We start from the raw sequence: 24,387 nt of genomic DNA, 5'->3' as shown, positions 1-24,387 counted from the left end.
AACCATCTAAACCTTTCCTATTCATGTACTCATCCAGATGCCTTTTAAATGCTGTAATTGTACCAGCCTCCAACACTTCCTCTGGCAGCTCATTCATGCAACACCCTGCATGAAAACGTTGCCTCTTCAGTCCCTTTCAAATCTTTCCCCTCTTGCCCTAAATCTATGCCCTCTAGTTCTGGATTCTCCCACCCCAGGGAAAAGACCGTGTCTATTTACCCTATCCCTGCTCCTCATGATTTTATAAACCTCTATAAGGTCACCCCTCAGCCTCCGACCCTCCAGGGAAAACACCTTCAGCCTATTCAGCCTCTTCCTATAGCTGAAATCGTCCAACCCTGGCAACATCCTTTTAAATCTTTCCTGAATCCTGTCAAGTTCCACAATATCCTTCCTATAGGAGAGAGACAAGAAATGCACACAATATTCCAAAAGTGGCCGAACCAACATCCTGTACAGCTGCAACATGACCTCCCAACTCCTATATTCAATGCTCTGACCAATAAAGGCAAGCGTACCAATACCTTCTGTAAACTCTTTGTATTCCTCTCACAACTTGTCTTTCCACCTGTTTTTGTGACACGTGCAAGTTTAGGCTGCAGTACATTTGCTTCCTTCCTCCAAGTCATTAAAATACATTGTAAACAGTTGCAGTCCCATCACTGATCCCACTGATCCCAGGTTGTGAACCTGAGAAATAACCCCTGTTCCTCCACTTACTGTTTCCTGTCCATTAGTCAAGTCTCTATCATTGCCAACATACAATCTCCAACACCATGGACTCTTATGGCTTAATCTTCAGTGAGGTGCCTTGCTGATCACCTTCTGCAAGTCCAAGTATAACACATCTACTGGTTCAGAGAGAGTATGGTTCTGGAACAGCATAGCTGGTCAGGCAGCATCTGAGGAACAGGAGAATCGATGTTTCAGGTGTAAGCCCCTCATCAGGAATGCAGCTTGTGGGACAGGGAGCTGAGAGATAAATGGGAGGGGGGTGGGGCTGGGGGAAGAAAGCTGGGAATGTGAGAGGTCGATGAAGGTGAAGGGGAAAGGTGAGAAGTCGGAGAGGAGTCAAACAGACCCCACCATGAGGGATATATTGCCCTTCCCACCCCAATCTGCATTTCACAGAGACCATTCCCCCTGCGACACCCTTGTCAGATCCATGCCCCCCACCAGCCCACACCCCACTCCTGCCAGTGCAGGAAGTACACACCCTGTGCCCACACCTCCTCACCTCCGCCCAAGGCCCCAAAGAATCCTTCCCCATCCAACAGAAATTTACTTGTACTTCCACACACATCATCCACTGTATCCTCTTGATGTGGTCTCCTCTACATCGGGGAGGCAGGACGCCAACCTGTGGAACATTTCAGTGAACATCTCTGGGACCCCTGCAGCAACCAACCCTACCACCCTGTGACTGAACAGTTTAACTCCCCCTCCCACTCCACCAAGGACATGCAGGTCCTGGGCCTCCTCTATCGCCAAACTCTAACCACCCGACACCTGAAGGAAAAACACCTCATTTTCCGCCTTGCGACCCTGCAAACACATGGGATCAATGTGGATTTCACCAGTTTCCTCATTTTGCCTCCCGCCACCTTATCCCATTCCCAGGCTTCCCTCTTGACAGCTTCCTGTCCATCTATTCGCTTCACTCTCCCCTCTGACATATCACCTTTCCCCCCGCCCCAACCTTCACCTACTTATCACATTCCCAGCTACCTACCCCCCAGCTCCACACCCCCCCCCCCCTCCCATTTATCTCACAGCCCCCTGACCCACAAGCCTCATTCCTGATGAAGGGCTTATGCCCAAAACGTCGATTCTCCTGCTCCTCGGATGCTGCCTGACCTGCTGTGCTTTTCCAGCACCACACTCTCGACTCTGCTGTCTCACATCTACTGGATCCACCCACTAAAGCCTTCAGAATTCAATATCCAGTTTAATCATTTTTGAGCATCAACACCTCCTTCCAAGTCTATTGTCTACACAATGTGCCTCAGGTTCTGTCATGAAATGGATTGCTTTTAGCACAGCTAACCCAGTTTTAATTACTCATAATCCTTATTATAACCTGTTTAGCTTCTCTTCCCTGGTTAACTCTCACCAATCCCTTTGTCTGCCTACCTTTGTTCTCTCTCTCTCTCTCTCTCTCTCTCTCTGTCTCTGTCTCTCTCTCTGGTCTCCATTGCGACCGATCACTTGCACCTTTTCCATTCCATCTCCTGTCATCCAAATAAATACCCAGCTATTCCCAGCTTCATCACTTCTGAACAGGGGTCACTGGACTCAAAACATTAACTCTGTTTTCTCTCCACAGATGCTGTCAGACCTGCTGAGTTTCTCCAGTAGTGTCTGTGTATAATTTGTTAAAGATAGAAGGTGGAGGATGAAAAGAAGGTGAATGGTCAGGGATGGGAAGGAACAGCGGGGAAGACAAAGGGCTGAATTCTATCACTTTGTTGCAGTGAGACTCCTGGTGGCCAGTCTGCCCTGACCCCTCTTGACCTCTCTCATGCCAACGCCCAGTCTCCAGTTTAATAATTCCCCCAGCAGCCTCTCTGGTACCTGACCCATGGAATTGTGTGCCAGGACAGGTGGAAGTGTTCACTGCTACCGGGACTTTGTGACATACTCACCACTGGCACCAAATTAAATTCCAGTTCCAAAGAACACCAGGCACGGCAAACCAGGACCTGCCCTTCCCACTGTGCCACACCGCTCCTGATACTGAGGAAATGGCTCAGAAAGGGAAGCTGGAACCTCCTTTCATTGACAGGGACCTGGAGTTGTTCATGCCTAAGGTGGGGGGATAGGCTACTGCCCCTTTTCCCCGAGAACCACCAAATGAGGCCACAGCACAGGATACAGCCAGCCTGGATGGTGATAGCAACCCAGGTCAGTGCATAGTCTCGGGTTAAACGCAAGGCCCAGCAGTGCCAAAGAAAGTTAAGGACACTCTGCACACTGCACGGCCAAGTGTCACTACTTTCTCTCTGCTATATCATGCTCACAGGACCACCACACCCTCTATTAATGTCACTACACACACCTCTCACCAAGGCCTCTGAACTAAAACTCTCACTGTAGCATATCCATTCCAGCATCTCCCTCTCTGGGGCAGGTAGGGAACAAGGAATCGTCCAACCTCAGATTCTATCTCAGACACTTGAGCTGAGAAATCTGTGGATATTGTCAGAATCGGACAACGTATCAGTAATGGCCCTCCTGAGCCTTCAACTCAATTACTAGGAAACGACGTGTAATACCCTCAAACAATGTGCAATACAGGCTTTGTCAGGAGGTCAGTATCAAGATAAAAGATGGAAAATTATAGGCTAATTAGCCTAACCTCAGTTGTAGGTAAAATTCTAGAATCCATCATTAAGGATGAGATTTCTAAATTCTTGGAAGTGCAGGCTCAGATTAGAACAAGTCAGCATGGATTTAGTAAGGGGAGATGGTGCCTGACAAACCTGTTAGAATTCTTTGAAGAGGTAACAAGTAGGTTAGACCAGGGAAACCTAGTGGATGTTATCTATCTAGACTTCCAAAAGGCCTTTGATAAGGTGCCTCACGGGAGGCTGCTGATTAAGGTGAGGGCCCATGGTGTTTGAGGTGAGCTACCGGCATGGATTGAGGATTGGCTGTCTGACAGATGGCAGAGAGTTTGGATAAAAGGTTCTTTTTCAGAATGGCAGCAGGTGACAAATGGGGTCCCACAGGGTTCAGTGTTGGGGTCACAGATGTTCACTTTATATATTAATGATCTGGATGAAGGGACTGGGACATTCTGGTGAAGTTCACCAATGATACAAAGTTAGGTGGACAGGCAGTTAGTACTGAGGAGGTGGGGAGGCTGCAGAAAGGTCTAGACAGTGGAGGAGAGTGATCCAGGAAATGGCTGATGAAATTCAACGTGAGCAAATGTGAGGTCTTGCACTTTGGAAAGAAGAATACAGGCATGGACTATTTTTTAAACAGTGAGAAAATTCATAAAGCTAAAGTACAAAGGGATCTGGGAGTGCTAGTCCAGGATTTGTCCAAAGACACAGAGAAGGAAACAACAAGGTATTGTTGCCAGGTAACCGTGGTGACTTTCATGTCAGGAATTGGTGCGATCTGGTTTCTCTGGGACAGAGAGGAGAACTGGAAGCTGCTTACAAAATGACATGAGTCTGTCGAGTAATGAGATGCAACTTCATTTGAAATAAGGTTGGAACTGCTGATTTGCAAGATTGAAAATGCATTATGTAAACTCCAGGGAAAACTGGAAATATTATCAAGAATCTGATTTTTCCATTCTCCCTATATTTTCCAGTTTTCTTACCTTTTCCCATGCCACTCAATGGAGCAGAAATTTCCCCCCAAAAGGATACTCTCCACAAGTCAAAATGAGAGATGCTGAGAGTGGGAGTGAAGCTGAAAGCTTCTGTATCCTTGGAAACAAGATGCGCCATAGCAACCACATTGCACTGATTGCTGGAAATGGACCCATGAACCAGGGGCAATAGACAAGCAGCATGTTCTCCTAGAACTTTCTAGAATGTGTTTCAGACCTTTTGAAGGAATTGTTCCTGGAACTCAGCACTGCTAAATTGCATTACTGTCATGTTATGGGAGGGTTACTGGTATTTTACTTCTCAGCAAGAATGATTCGCTTTCTCCTTCATGAGAAAATCAATTAATATTTTGACAGACTCTGGGCACGTCAGTCTTTGATGGTGGCTGATGTTGTGATATTTGTTGCAGATGGTTTGACAAATAAAAAGTATTAATAAAAATTTATGAATCTATTTACTTGCACAAAGTTAACTTACAAAGTGGCTAGGAAGTGGAATTAAATTGTGTAAATTATTCCTGGTTTACTCATTGAAGGGGGAGGAAATGATATTGGCTAGTGAGTTGTCCAGCATAGACAGTCACACAGCAATGAGTGTGTTGCTGCAGTTCCTGATCATACTGATCTTGCCCAAACTCCACAATTACTGCGGCCAAACCCAAGAAGCCTTTTGCTGATAATCACACTTTAAGGAAAAACTGAGTAATGTGGAGAACCAACTTCCACGCTCAAATGATGAATTTACTGAAGAAAAATTAAACAGGTGAGAACACTTCAGCATCGGTCACAGGAACGAAAATACTTGAGTGAGAACTGAAAATGTCTCAATGATAAACACGTGAAAGCAAATTCAATAAAGATTCAGTTTAGAACATCAAATATCAAAAGTCTCTGTGAGGTATCATGACAAATACCTTGAACAGGAGAAGGACTTTCTGAAGGCTCAGAATACTTGGCTCAGTGCAGAATTAAAAACGAAGATAGACAAAATGCTGACTCAGACTGGAGAACAAGAAAGATGAGATGTTCCACGTGAAGGAAAAAAGCGAGATTTTTGAACAAAGAGACTTTCAAGAAATAGGCTGAGGAGCAATCAGATACAGAGGGAGGAATAGTTCCATAATGTATGGAATTATTATGTGAAATGGTGAAACTTGTAGCTGGGTTTTTTTAAGACCACTATGAAACAGAGGCAACTAAACTGACCAGAGTAGTTGCGTGGTTGAATGTAAAATAAAATCAGCAAATTTGAGAATGAATTATGAACTAAGGAAGAAAACAAAAGTCAGAGGAAATTGTGAAAGAAGTGAAAATTAAGTTTCCACTCTTTAAAACTTCACAGGGAAGAAAATGATTGGTTACAGAAGGCTGTGCGATGTATCTCAGAGAAACTAGAACATGATCGGAGTCAAGAAACCAAAAGTCCCTTCACGCTGATTGAATAAACTAATATAGACCCACACAATGCAGCCAATTCTGTTCCAAAGGAAGTGATTCAGGGAGATGAGTCTGAAGCCAGGTGTCAGTCAGGAACCCAGCTTCCCACAGCCACCGTCATGGAGCCATGGAATTTCTACCGATAGGGAAGAGGAAAAGCAAAAGGCCAGAGGATGGGAAGGATGTGGTACATTAATTTCCCAAAAGACTGAAAATATTAGAAAGAGAAACAGAAGAAGGGAACTATTGACATCGCTGAGAAAGATTCCAATGAAGCACATTCAAAAGGGGATCAGGAGAAGGTGACAGATCTCAAAGTCTTCAAAGGTCAAAGCCAACAAGAATCCAAAACATTTCAACACACAAAATCTCAATAATTTTCTCAAACCAGCTAAAAGGGATATTATTTGGAATAGAGGTGTATTGTTGGAACACAGAGATATCATTTTTACCTCAGTGACTAAAAATGAGAATCTATCGTATTTAAGTTTGAAGAATAAACTTAGAGGTTAAGGTACAGCTCCAGTGCATGAACGGATGGATGATGTGTCTGTGTCCTTAACTCAAAGATTCAGTGCAGCTTTAAAGGAAGATTATTAAAACAGTGCTGATACCTTGAAATGCTATGGTTTTAGATTAGATTAGATTAGGTTAGATTAGATTAGATTAGATTACTATGGTGTTTAAATCCTGCTACTTGTTACTACATTTGGAAGTGTGAAAATTAAGCTGATCTTCATGCTCTTCGAGTGTTGCTACCTTTGCCTGTTCCAATGGTTGCAATCCTACCGAGGAATAAGGATGGGGCTTGTTGAGGGGTTTTGATAAATCATGCAAAACAACTCAAAGGAAACTGAACAGCAGCTGAAGAGAGAGCAGAGAGAGAGAGAAACAGAGTCAGAAACAGGCTCCATGTAGGAACTGACTGAAGTTACAGAGAGGGCCTGTAACTAGGGATCAGGGAGAAGTCCCAGGAGCGATTTGACAGCTGCAGTTAGTCAGGATTAAGGAAAGTTCCAAAAAGAGCCAGGAGTTGTAACTGAGAGGAGGCCAGAGTGTAGAATTGCCTTTGGCAGAGTAAGGCTGTTAGTAGATATCAAAGCAGTTACACAGTTAAGATTTAGCAAAAGTACTGAGAGCCATGGTGTGGCTGTGAAGAAGCCTGTGAGACATTAATAGCTCAGGGCAATATACAGTGAGATCATATAATCCCACAAGTAGTGTTTGCTTGGTGCAGCTGAGCAAGCTTGGATCTCCGACTAACCTTGGGAAAGCTTAAGTTGTAATGGAGTACACTTTCCAGAATCCAGAGCATGGTCCCAGGAAAAAGGGTGAATCAACAGAACATGAGCATCACTGAAAATGGGGGTCAACCTGGTGATCCAACAACACAGGACTACTTGCATGTTAAACATTGTAAACAGCCTGCAATAGACAGAGCTAAGCAATCCCACAACCAATGGGTCAAATCTCAGCCCTGCAGTCCTGATGCTGAATGGAGGTGGACAATTAGACAATTCTCTGGAGTAGCAGGCTCCACAAATATCCCCCACCTCAATGATGAGGGAGCTCAGAACATCAGGGCAAAGGACAAGACTGAAGCATTGTCATCATTTTTGGCTCAAACTGCTGAGTGGAAACTCCATCTTGGCCTCCACCTGACATTCCCTGCACTGGAGATGCCAGTCTGTGGGTAAGTGGATTCACTCCATGTCATAGCAAGGAGGAATTGAAGGTCCTGGACACTAACCTGGACACAAAGGTTAAGTTATCCAGCGGTAACCACACCGTTGACCAAGGTACAGCGCTGCCATTTACAAAGCAGCTTGGAATATCTCATCGACAGTAACCAGGACTGAACCAACCCGATCAATTACAGCTCAAGCTGTCTATTAGATTAGATTACATTTCAGTGTGGAAACAGGCCCTTCGGCCCAGCAAGTCCACACCGACCCGCCGAAGCGCAACCCACCCATACCCCTGCATTTACCCCTTACCTAACACTACGGGCAATTTAGCATGGCCAATTCACCTGACCTGCACATCTTTGGACTGTGGGAGGAAACCCACGCAGACATGGGGAGGATGTGCAAACTCCACACAGTTACTCGCCTGAGGCGGGAATTGAACCCGGGTCTCTGGCGCTGTGAGGCAGCAGTGCTAACCACTGTGCCACCGTGCCGCCCATAACGGTGTGGAAACATGCCCTTCGGCCCAACAAGTCCACACCGACCCGCCGAAGCGCGACCCACCCAGACCCATTCCCCTACACCTAACACTACGGGCAATTTAGCATGGCCAATTCACCTGACCTGCACATTTTTGGACTGTGGGAGGAAACCGGAGCACCCGGAGGAAACCCATGCAGACACGGGGAGAATGTGCAAACTCCACACAGTCAGTCGCCTGAGGCGGGAATTGAACCCGGGTCTCTGGCGCTGTGAGGCAACTGTGCCACCGTGCCACCCTATTGTTGATAACCATAGCAGGCCTGGTTAATAGGGCTCTCAAATGGCACTTTCAGCAATACGTTGCTATCGGAGTTTGGGAACGACAGCATCCCCAGCCCCTGATAGAATTATCGCTTTGGTCCAACTGTTCACAAAGAGCTGAACTGAAGTGAGAGTGACTGCCCTTGACACCAAGGCAGTATTTAACCAGGGGTGGGCATCATGGAGCCTCAGGAAAACCTGAATCAATGGGAATCAGGGAGAAAACTCTCCGCTGGCTAGAGCCATACCAAACACAAAGGAAGATGGAACCAAAAGAGAAAATGCTGGAAAATCTCAGCAGGTCTGGCAGCATCTGTAAGGAGAGAAAACAGCTGACATTTCAAGTGTATCTGACCCTTTGCCAAAGCTAAAAAATAGGGAGAAATAGGGAGGTATTTATACGAGGCTGAGAGAAGGTGAGTCATGGCTCCAGAAGCAAAGGTAGCAATAAAATGTGATAATGACAGTGCATAGAGAGATTATAGGGAGATTAGGAGCTATGAGTGAACAAGGCTGAAGCCAGTGCTATGTGACACAATATGTGGGGGATGGGTGAAGCAGAGGCAAAATGGAAAACAGAGGAGAAGGATAGCAAAGGGGGAAGAGGAGAAGAAAAAGGTGATGAGAGAGTGGGGAGCGAGAGAAAGAGAGATAATCAAAAAATAAGAGGTACGGAACAGTGAAAAAAAAGTAAATAAAATAAATGAAATAAAATTACAGAGCAGAATGAAAACAGAGGGGTCAAGTTGGGATAATCATCTGAAGTTGTTGAATTCAATGTTGAGACCGGCAGGCTGTAACGTGCCTAGTCGGAAGATGAGATGCTGTTCCTCCAGTTTGTGTTGAGCTTCACTGGAACATTGCAGTCAAGGACAGACATGTGGGTATGGGAACAGGATTGGGTGTTGAAGTGGCAAGTCACGGGGAAGGTCATTATCACCTCTTTATTGCTACTTTTGCTTCTGGAGCCATGACTCACCTTCTCTCAGCCTCGTATAAATAACTCCCTACTTCTCCCTTTTTTTTAGCTTTGACAAGGGTCAGTTAAACTTGAAACATCAGCTGTTTTCTCTCTTTACAGATGCTGCCAGATCTGCTGAGATTTTCCAGCATTTTCTCTTTTGGTTTCAGATTCCAGCATCCGCAGTAATTTGCTTTTTTTACAAAGGAAGGTGGTTGTGGTTAGTGGAGATCAATTATCTCAGTGCAGAATATTCGGCAGGACTACCACAGGGGAGTGTCCTAGGCCTCACCTGAATAAGCTGCTTCTTACACAACAATCCCTCCATCATAAGGTCAGACGTGAGGATCTTCACTCTCAGTACTATACCTGAGCTACTGAAGCAGTCCATGTGAACATGCAGCAAGACCTGGACAATGTGCAGCTTCAGCTGCCAAGTGGAAAGTTAACCTTCACTCCCAACTACCAGACAGTGGTCACCTCCAGCAAGAGGGAATATAACCATCTCCCCCTGACATTCAATGGAATTATCGTTGTTGACTTCCCCACTTTTAATGTGATGAGCTTACCACTGCCCAGCTATACCAGCGATATAAATACAGTGGCCAATCAGCAGGCCAACCGCTGGGAATTGGGTTGTGAGTAACTCATCCCTACATCCATCCGCCTGCCTACGTCACATAACTCCGGACTCCGATGGGATACTCTCCACTTGTCTTTGTTAGGATGCCAGCTGATATTATCGCCGGACAGTTCAGATCCCAGGGAGGAGAAAGTGAGGACTGCACAGCAGGTCAGGCAGCATCCGAGGAGCAGGAGAATTGATGTTTTGGACATAAACCCTTCGCCAGGAATGATGCCTGTGGGCTGAGGAGCTGAGAGATAAATGGGAGGGGGTTGGGACTGGGTCGGGGGGGAGGCGGAAAGATAGCTGAGAATGCAACAGGCAGATGAAGGTGGGGAAGAAGGTGATACGTCAGAGAGGAGAGTGGAGTGGAGAGATGGGAAAGATAATGGACAGGTCAAGAGGGTGGAGTTGTGTTAGAGGCTTGGGACTGGCATAATGTGGGGGAGGGGGGAGGGGAAATGAGAAAACTGGTGAAATCCACATTGATCCTGTGTGGTTGCAGGGTCTCAAAGCAGAAAATGAGGAGTTCTTCCTTCAGGTGTCGGGTGGTTAGCGTTTGGCAATGGAGGAGGCCCAGGGCCTGCATGTGGAGTGGAAGAGGAGTTCAAGTGTTCAGCCATGGGTCAGTGTGGTTGGTTGATGCAGATGTCCCAGAGATCTCCTACTAAAGATTCACAAACCTGACTTCCCCAGTCAACCCACTGTCTCAGCCTGCTCCTGTCCCACTGAACTGATCCCAGCTGACCTTCACACCGTCCTGTCCCCCTCAGTCCAGGAACTCCCCACCTATGTTCGGGACACCACCCATGCTCTTCACCACCTCCAAGATTTTCATTTCCCTGGCCCCCAACACCTGTACACATCGATCCCCCACAACAAAGGTCTCCAAGCCTTCCATTTCTTCCTCTCACGCCGTCCCAACCAGTAACCTTCCACTGACACCTTCAGCTGGCTGGCTGAACTGGTCCTCACCCTTAACAACTTCTCCTTCCAATCCACCCACTTCCTCCAAAACAAATAGGTAACCATGGGCATCCACATGGGACCCAGCTATGCCTGCCTCTTTGTTGGATACATGGAGCAGTCTATCTTCTGCAGCTACACCAGCACCACCTCCCACCTGTTCCTCCGCTATATCAATGACTGTATCGGTGCTACCTCGTGCTTCCAGGAGCAGGTTGAACAGTTCATCAACTTCACTAACACCTTTCACCCCAACCTCAATTCACTTGGACCATCTTGGACACCTCCCTCCCCTTCCTGGACCCATCCATCTCCATCTCCGACAACCGACGAACCATGGACATCTTCCAAGCCACGGACACCCACAGCTACCTGGACCACACCCTCCCACTCTACCACCTGTAAAAACGCCATCCCTTATTCCCAATTCGTCCGCCTCCACCTCGTTTGTTCCCAGGATGGCCAATTCCACCTCAGAAAGTCCCAGATGGCCTCCTTCTTCCACAATCGTAACTTCCCCCTCCCACGTGGTCAACGCTGCCCTCCAGCACATCTCCTCCACTTCCCGTACCTCCGTCCTTGAATCCCACCCCTCCAACAACAACAAGAACAGAACCCCTCAGGTTCTCACCTTCCACCCCACCAACCCTCGCATACATCACATCATCCTCTGCCATTTCTGTTACCTCCAAACTGACACCACCACGAGGGATATATTTCCCTCCCCACGCTTGTCAGCATTCTGGAGAGACCATTCCCTCTGCAACTCCCTTGTCAGAGCCACGCCACCCCCACCAGACCACACCCTACTCCCGGCACTTTCCCCTGCCAACACAGGAATTGCAAAACCTGTGCCCACACCTCCCCCCTCACCTCTGTCCAAAACCCAAAGGATTCTTCCACATCTGACAGATATTTGCCTGTACTTTCCACACATCATCGACTGTATACATTGCACCCGATGTGATCTGCTCTACATCAGGGAGACAGGATGTCAATTTGTGGATCAGTTCAGAGAATATCTCTGGGACAGCTGCACCCACCAACCCCACCGCCCCGTGGCTGAACCCTTTAACTCTCCCTCCGACTCCATTAAGGACATGCAGGTCCTGGGCCTCCTCCATCGCCAAAACCTAACCACCCAATGCCTGAAGGAAGAATGCCTCATTTTCCGCCTTGAGACCCTGCAACCACACGGGATCAATGTGGACATCACCAGTTTCCTCATTTCCCCTCCCCGCACCTTAACCCAGTCCCAAACCTCCAACTCGACACCACCCTCTTGACCTGTCCATCATCCTTCCCCCATCTGCTCCACCCTCCTCTCCGACCTATCACCTTCTCCCCCACCTCCACCTACCTATTACATTCCCAGCTACCTTCCCCCAGCCCCACCCCCTCCCCCCCATTTATTTCTTAGCACCCCCCCTCCCCCCACCACAAGCCTCATTCCTGATGAAGGGTTTATGCACGTTGATTCTCCTGCTCCTCGGATGCTGCCTGACCTGCTGTGTGTTTCCAGCACCACACTCTTGACAGTTAAGATCGCAGAATGAAATCTGGACTGTATAAATCATATTTATTTTTAAAGTGAGGCTCATTTACCGAACCACAGATACACAAGGCTGCAGTTCTCTTCAGCAATAAAACAGAAGCTTCCTGGACAAAATAACAAAAAAGCTGTCTAAATAAAGAATATAGATTAGATTACCTACAGTGTGGAAACAGGCCCTTCGGCCCAACAAGTCCACACCGACCCTCCTAAGAGTCACCCACCCACACCCATTTCCCTCTGAACTGAACATTATGGGCAATTTCGAAGGCCAATTCACCTGACCTGCACATCTTTGGACTGTGGGAGGAAACCAGAGCACCTGGAGGAAACCCACACAGACACGGGGTGAATGTGCAAACTCCACACAGACTGGAATTGAACGTGGGACCCTGGTGCTATGAGGCAGCAGTGCTAACCACTGAGTCACCACAGTTTGACAGATGTTAAAACACGGCATAACAAACTCTCATCTAATCCCTGACATTATCATTTTATAGTGATTCAAATCCAGAGAAATTTACCTTCGATGTCAAGTCTTTAAATTCAACTTAACTGCTGCTTCCAGATTTTTTTAACAGTGCGCTGTCAAGTCTCTGACATGAACACTCATGTCACTGAAAGCTTACTCTTTCTCAGTCTTGTAATCATCTGCATATTTCGAATCAAACACTCCTGGTCTGGAAGTTTCACAAGTTAATCTCCTACACCAAGGTGGCCATGCTTTTTAGGTGAGAAAATATATTCCCTTCTTCCTCCAGTCGTCTCCTCCTAAACTGTCCAAAGATCAATCCTTGATCATTAAGCAAGTTAATGTTTTGCAATATGTATTCCCCCTGTCATAAACCCCATCAAATCAACAACCCTCCATTCACACAGACAGGGGTTTGCAGTGACCTGCTCTCTGACACCTGCTGCATTCGGTCCCTCTTCCAGACTCTCTGACGATTTTTTAAACACCCTTGACAAAGTAACCAACATCCCGATGCCACCAGTTTGAACTCTAAACTCTTAAAATGATATTAACATTTGTAAAAATCCGAACCTTACATCACACCTGGATAAGTATAGCTGCAAGAACATTCAGGAAGGTTGACAGCTCCCAGGATAAAGGACCCCACTTGAGTGGGACTCCATCCAACACCTTTACCATTCCTTCCTTTCACCACTGGCTGACAGGGGGCAGCAGTGAGTACCACATCTCACATTCAGTGCAGCTCCTCAGTAAAGCTCCTTTCCAAGTCCCTTTCAAACCTGTTACATTGACCACAAGGCCAGCAGGTTCATGGAAACAACACCAGCCACAAGTTACCGATCAAGTCATACACTACCCGACCTGGAAACACATCACCCTTCGCTCACAATCTCTGGGTAAAGATCAGGGCAATCCCTTCCTCTCTGCATGATGGTGCATCTCCAAGGATTATAGAGGTTCAAGTAGGCAGCACACAACCAGCTTCTCCAGAGCAATTAGGGACAGGGACCTATCGTTGGCCCATCCAGCAACACCTGCATCCTGGGAGAGAATGAAAAAACATGACTGATTTCCCTGGTTTGTCTGCACTAGCGGGAGCTCAGACACTGCAGCAGAGTTGGGAGGCCCATTGAAAATCCATGTATGGGCACTGAGATCAAAGTCAGAACGGGATTTCAAGCAGGAGGTTCATCTGAACTGAGAGGCTGAAATATTGTTACATTGCTGGTTTTTAAACAGATTAAAAGTAAACATAGAAACTGGGGTGGGAGAGCTACAGAATATTTTGCAGAGGCATGTTCAAGACTTGGGCAGAGCTGTATTGAACTGCAGTAAGAATGTGATAACAGTCTCACTTTCCAGGCCAATTGAACCTTATATTGGAGTTTATTTACAGTGTGGAGATGAGCACGATTCATACCTTCGATTCCAGTGTTAGGGCAAAGAAGAAACCCAGATGGTCACATCTGCAAGTGATCGTATCCACTCTGTTCCCCAGTCTGCTCATGGGGGTGTTACATCCATTCTGATTGAAGGAGCCTGTATTGGAGAATTATTAATCATGAGAATCACTCCCTCATTTACACATTCCAGTATTGAGTGATGTCAGCATTTTAAAACAATCCTCACTTACCATTTCCACCAGAGTCCCAGGCGCTGCATGGTGGAGAATCGGACTAAAATGGAAAAGATAAACCAGAACATTAGCTTCACCAACAATAACACAGTTGAAGCAGCTGGGTCGATACAAACACATTGAGACATTTCTCTCTCGCCTGTCTAACAGGGTAAGGCAGGGAAGGAGGAGGAAATGTGATGCCAACTGGGAAATTATTGGGTTATAATTTTCCGGATCCTGGGTATGACCTCAGTGTTCCCACCAAAGTAACTTTACACAAAGCAGGTTCCTAATTGGTCACCTCCCCATTCACCATCTTTAACTTTACCAGGAAGTACAGGGCCCAGGGGGAGGGTCTGAAGCAGTGTCCAGACAGCAGCCTCATTGGGAGAGGAGAACGCTGCTGGACACGGGAGAGACCGAGCAGACACCTTCAAATCGGGGCACTCACAAATGTCCCTCTCTTCAGTGGTGAGAACGATACAAAGTCCTGTGAGGAACCTCAGGTTGGACAGTGATCCCTCTGAAAGACTGTCTGCACTACTCCAGGACCACTGTGAGCATTGCAGCTCCCTGATGCTGTCAGTTATATCAGTTACCCATGGTCCACTGCCCTCCCAGTGAGAGAGCCCTTCCACCATGTTACTCAACTCCTGACAGAGCAGGGGCCTGTGTAACACCAGCAGCATTGCAGCACTGGAGGATCATGGTCTCTGACTGGGGCCATATTTGGCCTCACTGCCTGGCCATCACTGTGGAGGTTGCTGCTGAGTCCTGTGATTGCTCCAGTCCCTTATCATGAGAAACTTACCCCTGGACAGGGTCAAGGAGTGACATGTCAGGGTTTCTGGCTCTTTAACCAGGCCATTCACCCCCAAACCTGTCTCCATGAGATTGGGAAAATGCAGCCCGTGCCGAGTGCCTTTACAGAACTTGTGGAGGTCATTTTACTGAAATGGAGATGAGTCATAATGAAGGAAAGATGACAGCTTAAAACCATCATCGTCTGGGAGAGATTCAAGTGAAGACTCACCTCAATTCCCTGAGGACAGGCAGGACATGGCTGTTACTGTCAGGGAATTGAGGTGAGATTGTGTCGCTCTGTTTGAGGTGATGCTCCATGAACAGGTTTCACTCCCAGAGTCTCTCAGGCTGTAAAGGGGATGGGTTTTGGGTGTTTTAGATGGCCAATGGGGCAGCACCTGTTTACACCGAGTCCCTGTCCTTCTCCTGCTGATCTGAAACTGTGGTCATGGGGGGCTGTGGGTCTATTGATGTAAATGAGGAAAAGGTCCCATTGAATTTCCTTCTGCTGTTTATGGTCCCCAGAATGTGGGGTATAAGGAACATTGTGTGATCAATTACATTTCATGAAGTGACCAAACCGGAACGTGGCCATTTTTAATGAACTTTTCCCCCAAGCTCCACTAACCTGAAGAAACAGGGTCACCTGACCCGAGGGGAACAACCTGTTTTACCAGGAATGTTGTGGGGGGTCCACCTGTAACAGAGAAATCCCTCTGACCATGGGATTTTGGATGAGGTCAGGGTCATATCCATCGGGTGGACAATCATTCTGACCTGTCCCAGACCCTCGATTCTCAACCCTCCAGAGGAATTTCAGGACACAAGTGATGGGAAATGTCTCACAAGGCACAGCGATCCTCATTTGTACAGCATCATAACATTCCACACCCTCATCATGATCACAGCTTCTGATGGACATTAAAGAGACAAGGAGATCAGCTCCGAATCCTCCAAACCTGCCAGACAGGGCTCCATTCACAGCCTGAGGACTATAGAATTTCGGGGTCATTCAGTTTAACTTGTTCATCAACACTGGAGATGATCCAGACTGTGCTGCCCAATCCAGTCAGACCTGGCTGCTCACAGGGTCAGCTCGATGATAATGTGGAGGTTTATCTCACCTGGAAAGGTACATCCTGAAATGTAACTGTCAGAGGGCTGGTGAGATCATCAATCATTGAATCCCCCACTTGGATTGTAACATCGGGTGAGACAGGGTTCCTCTCCTGGCCCTGTAACAACACACAGAATGAATGATTGAAAATCTACTCACTGAGGATTTACAGAACACACAGAAACATTTCAATGATCTTCATTTCTGTGGTGAGGGTGAACAGAGGAGGCTTCCTCATTGTAACAAATGTTACCTTAGGGGTTGTAATCCCAGAAGCTCCCTTTGCTGTCAGAAATGTGTGAATGATAACTCCAGACTCTCCATGAAGCTTTCTGCCCGCCCTGCCCTAGACTGTGGGGAGGGGTCATTAACACATTAAAGTACATCAGTGATGTCCACCCCAATGGGAGTTCAGAGAGACAGAGCAACCCCTTACACAGGGACAGAAACAGAAATACAGAGACACTCAGTGTTCGGGAGTGAAGGGGTGTGGGCTACAAACCCTGTTCCTGATGATTCAGCCCCTGATTTTAAGGGCTGGATGCTCATTCCCACTGTTCACCTTTTTAAGCATCAAGACACCTCACAAAATCGAGAGCTTTCAATGCTGACTGATGCAACAGTTCGACACATTCAGGACAATGTACAGGGAAACACCAGGGAACTGGTTTTGATTTAATTTTGGCTTCCTTGCCATGTGTACTCAAGTACAAACATACAGGAGTACAGAGAAAAATGTTTCATGTCTCCACATAAAGTGCCATCTTCGGTACGAAAACCGAGGTACAAAAGCCTAAAAACCTGGTAGAAAGGAAGAAAAAAGTCGAGGTAAATATTGCAGTAATTATAATGTAGTGTAAAATAAATGAAGAAAAGTTAAAAGTTACATTCTATGGACTGTCTTAGTTTTCAATGAAAATGAAATAATAAAACTACAGGTTCAAACATTATACCTTTCTTCAGAGTTTCACCCATCATAGATCTCCGTTTAATACCTCAAACAGGGAGGGATAGAGACCTTGTCCCATGGTCACAGCTCAAACAAGGAGGGACAGACACCTTGTCCCATGGTCACAGCTCAAACAGGGAGGGACAGAGACGTTGTCCCATGGTCACAGCTCAAACAGGGAGAGACAGAGACCGTGTCCCATGGTCACAGCTCAAAGAGGGAGGGACAGAGACCTTGTCCCATTGTCACAGCTCAAACAGGGAGGGACAGAGACCTTGTCCCATGGTCACAGCTCAAACAGGGAGGGAGAGAGGCCCTGTCCCATTGTCACAGCTCAAACAGGGAGGGACAGAGACCTTGTCCCATGGTCACAGCTCAAACAGGGAGGGACAGAGGCCTTGTCCCATGGTCACAGCTCAAACAGGGAGGGACAGAGACCTTGTCCCATGGTCACAGCTCAAACAGGGAGGGACAGAGACCGTGTCCCATGGTCACAGCTCAAACAGGGAGGGACAGAGACCTTGTCCCATGGTCACAGCTCAAACAGGGAGGGACAGAGACCTTGTCCCATGGTCACAGCTCAAACAGGGAGGGACAGAGACCGTGTCCCATGGTCACAGCTCAAACAGGGAGGGACAGAGACCTTGTCCCATGGTCACAGCTCAAACAGGGAGGGACAGAGACCTTGTCCCATGGTCACAGCTCAAACAGGGAGGGACAGAGACGTTGTCCCATGGTCACAGCTCAAACAGGGAGGGACAGAGACCTTGTCCCATGGTCACAGCTCAAACAGGGAGGGACAGAGACCTTGTCCCATGGTCACAGCTCAAAAAAGGAGGGACAGAACCTTGTCCCATGGTCACAGCTCAAACAAAGGGACAGAGACCTTGTCCCATGGTCACAGCTCAAACAATAAGGGACAGAGACCTTGTCCCATGGTCACAGCTCAAACAGGGAGGGACAGAGACCTTGTCCCATGGTCACAGCTCAAACAAAGGGACAGAGACCTTGTCCCATTGTCACAGCTCAAACAGGGAGGGACAGAGACCTTGTCCCATGGTCACAGCACAAACAGGGAGGGAGAGAGACCTTGTCCCATGGTCACAGCTCAAACAGGGAGGGACAGTGACCTTGTCCCATGGTCACAGCTCAAACAAAGGGACAGAGTCCTTGTCCCATGGTCACAGCTCAAACAGGGAGGGACAGAGACCTTGTCCCATGGTCACAGCTCAAACAGGGAGGGACAGAGACCTTGTCCCATGGTCACAGCTCAAACAGGGAGGGACAGAGACCTTGTCCCATGGTCACAGCTCAAACAGGGAGGGACAGAGACCTTGTCCCATGGTCACAGATCAAACAGAGAGGAACAGAGACCTTGTCCCATGATCACAGCTCAAACAGGGAGGGACAGAGACCGTGTCCCATTGTCACAGCTCAAACAGGGAGGGACAGAGACCTTGTCCCATGGTCACAGCTCAAACAGGGAGGGACAGAGACCTTGTCCCATTGTCACAGCTCAAACAGGAGGGACAGAGACGGTGTCCCATGGTCACAGCTCAAACAGGGAGGGATAGAGACCGTGTCCCATCGTCACAGCTCAAACAGGGAGGGATAGAGACCTTGTCCCATGGTCACAGCTCAAACAGGGAGGGAGGGAGACCCTGTCCCATGGTCACAGCTCAAACAGGGAGGGACAGAGACCTTGTCCCATGGTCACAGCTCAAACAGGGAGGGAGAGAGGCCCTGTCCCATGGTCACAGCTCAAACAGGGAGGGACAGAGACGTTGTCCCATGGTCACAGCTCAAACAGGGAGGGACAGAGACCTTGTCCCATTGTCACAGCTCAAACAGGGAGGAAGAGAGACCCTGTCCCATGGTCACAGCTCAAACAAGGAGGGACAGAGACCTTGTCCCATGGTCACAGCTCAAACAGGGAGGGACAGAGACCGTGTCCCATGGTCACAGCTCAAACAAGGGAGATAGAGGACAAAGACAAAAAAGAGGCAGATAGTTGGTTAGACACAGACCTTAAAACATTACAATGAGAAAACAGCGTCTAATGGAGCCTCTGAGAATCAGTTTGACATGTGTTGGCTCAGTACGATCTCCTGAAGATCTCTGTACACATTCAAGGAGCTTAATGAAACCACATTGCAGACTTTCCTGTAAAGGTCAGATTTGGGGATAGAAGAAGGCCATTCACCTGTCATGTCTCCCCTGGGTCTTCAAATTAGCATAATTCCCTGGTGCTAATCCCTTGTTTATCCTCCATATCCTTGTACATTATTTCTGCCCAAATACTGACCCACCATCCTCTTGAATGTCTCAGTTGAACCTGGCTCCACCACACCTCCTCGGTAACACATTCTAGACTCGAACTATTTGCTGAGTGAATGTTTTTGTCTCATATCACATTTGTACCTTTTGTAAATCACTTCAAATCAATGCCTTTGCATTTTTTCTTCCTTCTGCAAGCAGGAATAGTTTCTCCTGGTCTACTCGAGCTCATGGTTTTGAAAACATTAATCAGATCTCCTTTTCACCTTCCTTTCTCCAAAGACAACAGTTACAACTTCTAAAATCCAATCTTATAACCAAAGTTCGTCATCTCTGGATCACTCTTGTAAATCACTTCTGCACTCTCTCCACTGCATTCATGTCCTTCCTACAATGTGCCACCCAGAACTGTACTCACTAAAGTGAAAGTATAAATCCTGTCAATAGTGTACAATCAGTCGGGATAAAGATGAGGGATGATGCAGAGCAAAGGTTAACTAGTTTAAGAACAGCTGCTGAGCATGTGTGAAAGGATCCATCTCACAGTAACATCAGGTCAGATGGAATCAAAGTCTGAGTCTGTCCCAACATGTGCCCAAGATAAGATATGAACCATTGTCATTGCTCAAGGATTCACTCATCTCCTTATCTTTCTGTCATCAGCTGGGTCACCTCTTCAAACACTCAAACACCATCTACGCTCCCAGTCACTCTGTTAACTCACATTATCTTCAATAAATGATTTGGATATGAGCTTCGGAGTTATAGTTAGTAAGTTTGCAGATGACACCAACATTGTAGATGTAGTGGACAGAGAAGAGGGTTACCTTTGATTACAACAGGATCTTGATCAGATGAGCCACTGGGCTGAGGAGAGGCAAATGGAGTTTAACTTAGATAAATGTCACGTGTTGTATTTTGGGAAAGCAAATCAGGGCAGGACTTATACACCTAATGTCGAGAATGTGTTGCTGGGAAAGCACAACAGGTCAGGAAGCATCCGAGGATCAGGAGATTCGATGTTTCAGGCATAAGCCATTCATCAGGAATGAGGCTTGTGGGCTGGGGCTGAGACATAAATGGGAAGGGGTCGGGGTTGGGGGAAGGTAGCTGAAAAATCGATAGGTGGATGAAAGTGAGGGAGAAGGTGATAGGTCGGCGGGGGGGTGGGAAGTGATGGACAGGTCAGGAGGGAGGTGCCAAGTTGGAGACTTGAGACTGGGATAATGTTGGGGTAGGGGAAATGAGGAAGCTGTTGGATTCCACATTTATCTTGTGTGGTTGTAGGGTCCCAAGGCAGAATATGAGGCATTCTTCCTCTAGGCATCGGGTGGTAATGGTTTCGTCGTGGAGGAGGCCCAGGACCTGCATGTCCTTGATGGAGTGGGAGGGGGAGTTGAAGTGTTCAGCCATGGGGCGGTGGGGTTGGGGGGTGCAGATGTCTGTGAGATCTTCTCTGAAACGATCTGCAAGAAGGTGTCCTGTCTCCCCGAAGTAAAGGAGACCACACTGGCTGCAATGGATGCCGGGGCTAACATTGGTAGAGGAACAGGTAAATTTCTGATGGATGAGGAAGGATCCTTTGGGGCTTTGGACAGAGGTGAGGGGAGTGGTGTGGGTGCAGGTTTTGCACCTCCTGTGGTGGCAGGGAAAGGTGCCAGGACTGGGGTGTGGGCTGGTGGTGGGGGAGTGTGGACCTGATGAGGGAGTCGTGGAGGGAATGGTGTTTCTCGAACGCTGATAGGGGTAGGGAGGGAAATACATCTTTGGAGGTGGCGGAATTGGCAGTGGATGATGCAATGTACATGGAAGTTGGTGGGGTAGAAGGTGAGGACTGGGGGGTTCTGTCCTTGTACGTTGGGAGCGATCGTTCCAGAGGACCACCTCATATTCCTCCTTGGGACCCTGCAACCACATGGAATAACTGTGGATATGAACAGCTTTCTCATTTCCCCTCCACCCACATTATCCCAGTCCCAAACCTCCAACTCGGCACTCCCCTCTCAACCTGTCGATCAGTCCCCCCCGACCTATCACCTTCTCCCTCACCTTTATCCACCTATCGCTTTCAGCGACCTTCCCCTAACCCCACCCCCTCCCATTTATCTCTCAGCCCCAGCCCACAAGCCTCATTCACCTTTGGCCTGAAATGTCAATTTTCCTGCTCCTCAGATGCTGCCTATCCTGCTGTGCTTTTCCAACAACACACTCTCAACTCTGATCTCCAGTACCTGCAGTCCTCACTTTCTCCTTATCCAATTAATGGTAAAGTCCGAGGGAGTGTTGCTGAACTAAGAAACCTTGGAGTGCATGTTCATAGCTCCTTGAAACTTGAGTCACAGCTCGATAGGATAATGAAGAAGGGGTTTGGTATGGTTTCCTTTGTTGGTCAGAGTACTGAGTACAGGAGTTGGGAGGTCATGTTGCGGCTGTACAGAAGGATGTTGTGAAACTTGGAAGTGTTCAGAAAAGATTTATAAGGAGGTTGCCAGGATTTGAAGATTTGAGCTATAAGGAGAGGCTGAATAGGCTGGGGCTGTTTTCCCTGGAGCGTTGGAGGCTGAGGGGTGATCTTATCGAGGTTTATAAAATTAGAAGGGGCATGGCTAGGATAAATAAACCAGGTTTTTTCCCTGGGTAGGGGAGTCCAGAATGAGAGGGCATAGGTTTAGGCTGAGAGGGGGAGAAATATAAAAGAGACCTCAGGGGCAACGTTTTCACACAAAGGGTGATCCGTGTTTGGAATGAGCTGCCAGAGGAAGTGATAGAGGCTTGTATGATTTCAATATTTAAAAGGCAATTGGATGGGTGTATGAATAAGAAGGGTTTGGAGGGATATGGACCAGGTGCTGGTAGGTGGGACTAGATTGTGTTGGGATATCTGGTAGACATGGTCGATTTGGACTGAAGGGTCTGTTTCTGTGCTGTAGATCCCAATGACTCTATGACTCTAAGTACTTCTGACAATCTTTAAAGAACTGTTCATTCAGCGAAACAATGTACTTGAACCTTGCCCCATCATGCATCCATCTGGAAGAAAACACGCCTGCTGACACTCCCATTGCATTTACAATAGCTTTACTTGCTAACAAGATACAAGGTGATAAGGAACCAGCGACAGAGAACTGCAACTGGAGAGGAAAACTCAGACTGAAACTCCTGAATCCAGAATGAAACCACAGGATAAGTCCATTCAGTCCAACAAATCTGTCACTGATGGTTTAAAGAGCATGCCCTCCTTTGCTCTGTCCTCATAGAGTCAAACAGCACAGACTCAGCTTCTGGCAATCTTTTCTCCTCAATTATTTATTCAATGCCATTTTAAAATTTAGTGTTGAATATGTACCCACTACACTGTCAGTCACTGAATTTCACAGTCTAACTGGAGATCAAATAAAAATATTTCTCCTCATGTCACCTCTGACTTTTTTTCCCTAAATCTGTGCTCCCTGGTGAGCCACCCTTCAGCTATAGGAATCAGGCTTCATTTCTTTGCTCAATCAAAGCTCTTTATTGTATTAAATTCCTTTATCAGGTCTCCTCTTGATTTTCCTTTCCACACTCCTCCAGGTTGCTCTTTCCTCACTCCATTTTGACCCTTCCCTGACTCCATGACTTTGATCTTCTGTTCTTTCCTGCCTCCAATCCCCCGGCTCCACTAATCCTCATTCTTCTTGATGTGGTGGGATGATCCAGGGGCTTGAGGACAAATTTTCACATTGTAGTTCTTCCTGAATTTGAAACTGAATTAATTTCCAGTGGGGCCTTGTGATCAGTGATGTTTAAAAAATCAACCGCTGCTAATAAATATTCTCCATCTAAAACCGTAAATAAATCAGGTAACTCCTTCCCACCAGGATTTCCTTAATTCACGAGTCATTTCTACTGCAATGATTTCAAATGGAAGAGAATGAATTTCCTCAAGTCTGAGATTCAAACATTGCTGTGAAAGATCAGAAACTCTTTAAAATTCAGTCACTGTTTGTATGTGACAGGAGACACATCAAGGACAGTGCCATGTGAATGTTAACTCCCAAAGGGTCATTCTAAGATTTGGTTTTCTTGCAATGCCTAATCCCAGGCTGCCAGGCTCCCACATGGAGGCTGTGGACAAGGTTACAACTCATATTAAACTCAGCCAATGACACAGAATTAAAATCAGGTTGCTCTTTTGAAAACTGCTGTTTTTGACCTAGAAACACAGGAAATAGGAACAGGAGTAGGCCATTCAGCCCATCGAGTAAGCCAAATATCACCAAATCCATCATTCTGCATTTAAACACAAATGGATTGAAATGAAAGTGTGTGGAATAAATTATTGAAAGCTTTAATCCAACGTCTTTGCTAAAAATAAATTTGAAGCAAATCTTTTCATCAATCTGCTGCAACTTTAACTGGTCTGTTGGCTGTACTAAAGGTTCTGGAGGCACATGAACATACGAATTAGGGACAGGGGTAGGTCATTCGGCCCCTGTTGCCTACTCTACCATTTGAAAACAAAATGGCTGACCTGTTTGTGGCCTCACCTCCTCACTCCCACCTCCCATCGATAACCTTTGTAAGTTAAGGAGACACAGAAACATTGGGCCCCTTGAGCCTGCATGATTAAGGCTGATCATCCAACTCAGTTCCCTGATGCCTTTCTCTCCCTGTACTGAAGAACAATGTCTCCCTCTTTCTTGAAAGTTATCAATGTGTTGGTCTCAATGCTTTCTTGTGGCAGAGAATGCCATAGGCCTCCCACTCTATGGGTGAAGAAATTTCTT

General features: G+C 47.0%; 2 protein-coding genes across 2 annotated transcripts in view; both read right to left on the bottom strand.

Annotated features, from left to right (window-relative positions):
• LOC140453130 (adhesion G-protein coupled receptor G1-like) overlaps positions 1-4,385 on the bottom strand; it is a 55,848-nt gene extending 51,463 nt beyond the window's left edge. The window contains exon 1 of the mRNA XM_072547542.1: positions 4,337-4,385. The gene's annotated coding sequence lies outside the window, so the exon portion shown is untranslated. The remainder of the gene's footprint in view (positions 1-4,336) is intronic.
• The window catches only part of LOC140496220 (uncharacterized), a 100,205-nt gene that overhangs the window by 9,716 nt on the left and 66,102 nt on the right, over positions 1-24,387 (bottom strand). The window contains exons 6-9 of the mRNA XM_072595720.1: positions 16,403-16,513; positions 14,490-14,532; positions 14,277-14,395; positions 12,435-12,488 (exon numbers count right to left, since the gene is read on the bottom strand). Of these exons, the coding sequence (XP_072451821.1) occupies positions 12,435-12,488; positions 14,277-14,395; positions 14,490-14,532; positions 16,403-16,513 (327 nt within the window). The remainder of the gene's footprint in view (positions 1-12,434; positions 12,489-14,276; positions 14,396-14,489; positions 14,533-16,402; positions 16,514-24,387) is intronic.

This window comes from Chiloscyllium punctatum, chromosome 26 (assembly GCF_047496795.1).
Source record: "Chiloscyllium punctatum isolate Juve2018m chromosome 26, sChiPun1.3, whole genome shotgun sequence".
NCBI classification, from domain to species: Eukaryota; Metazoa; Chordata; class Chondrichthyes; order Orectolobiformes; family Hemiscylliidae; genus Chiloscyllium; species Chiloscyllium punctatum.
This window is presented reverse-complemented; position numbering and strand designations above follow the sequence as displayed.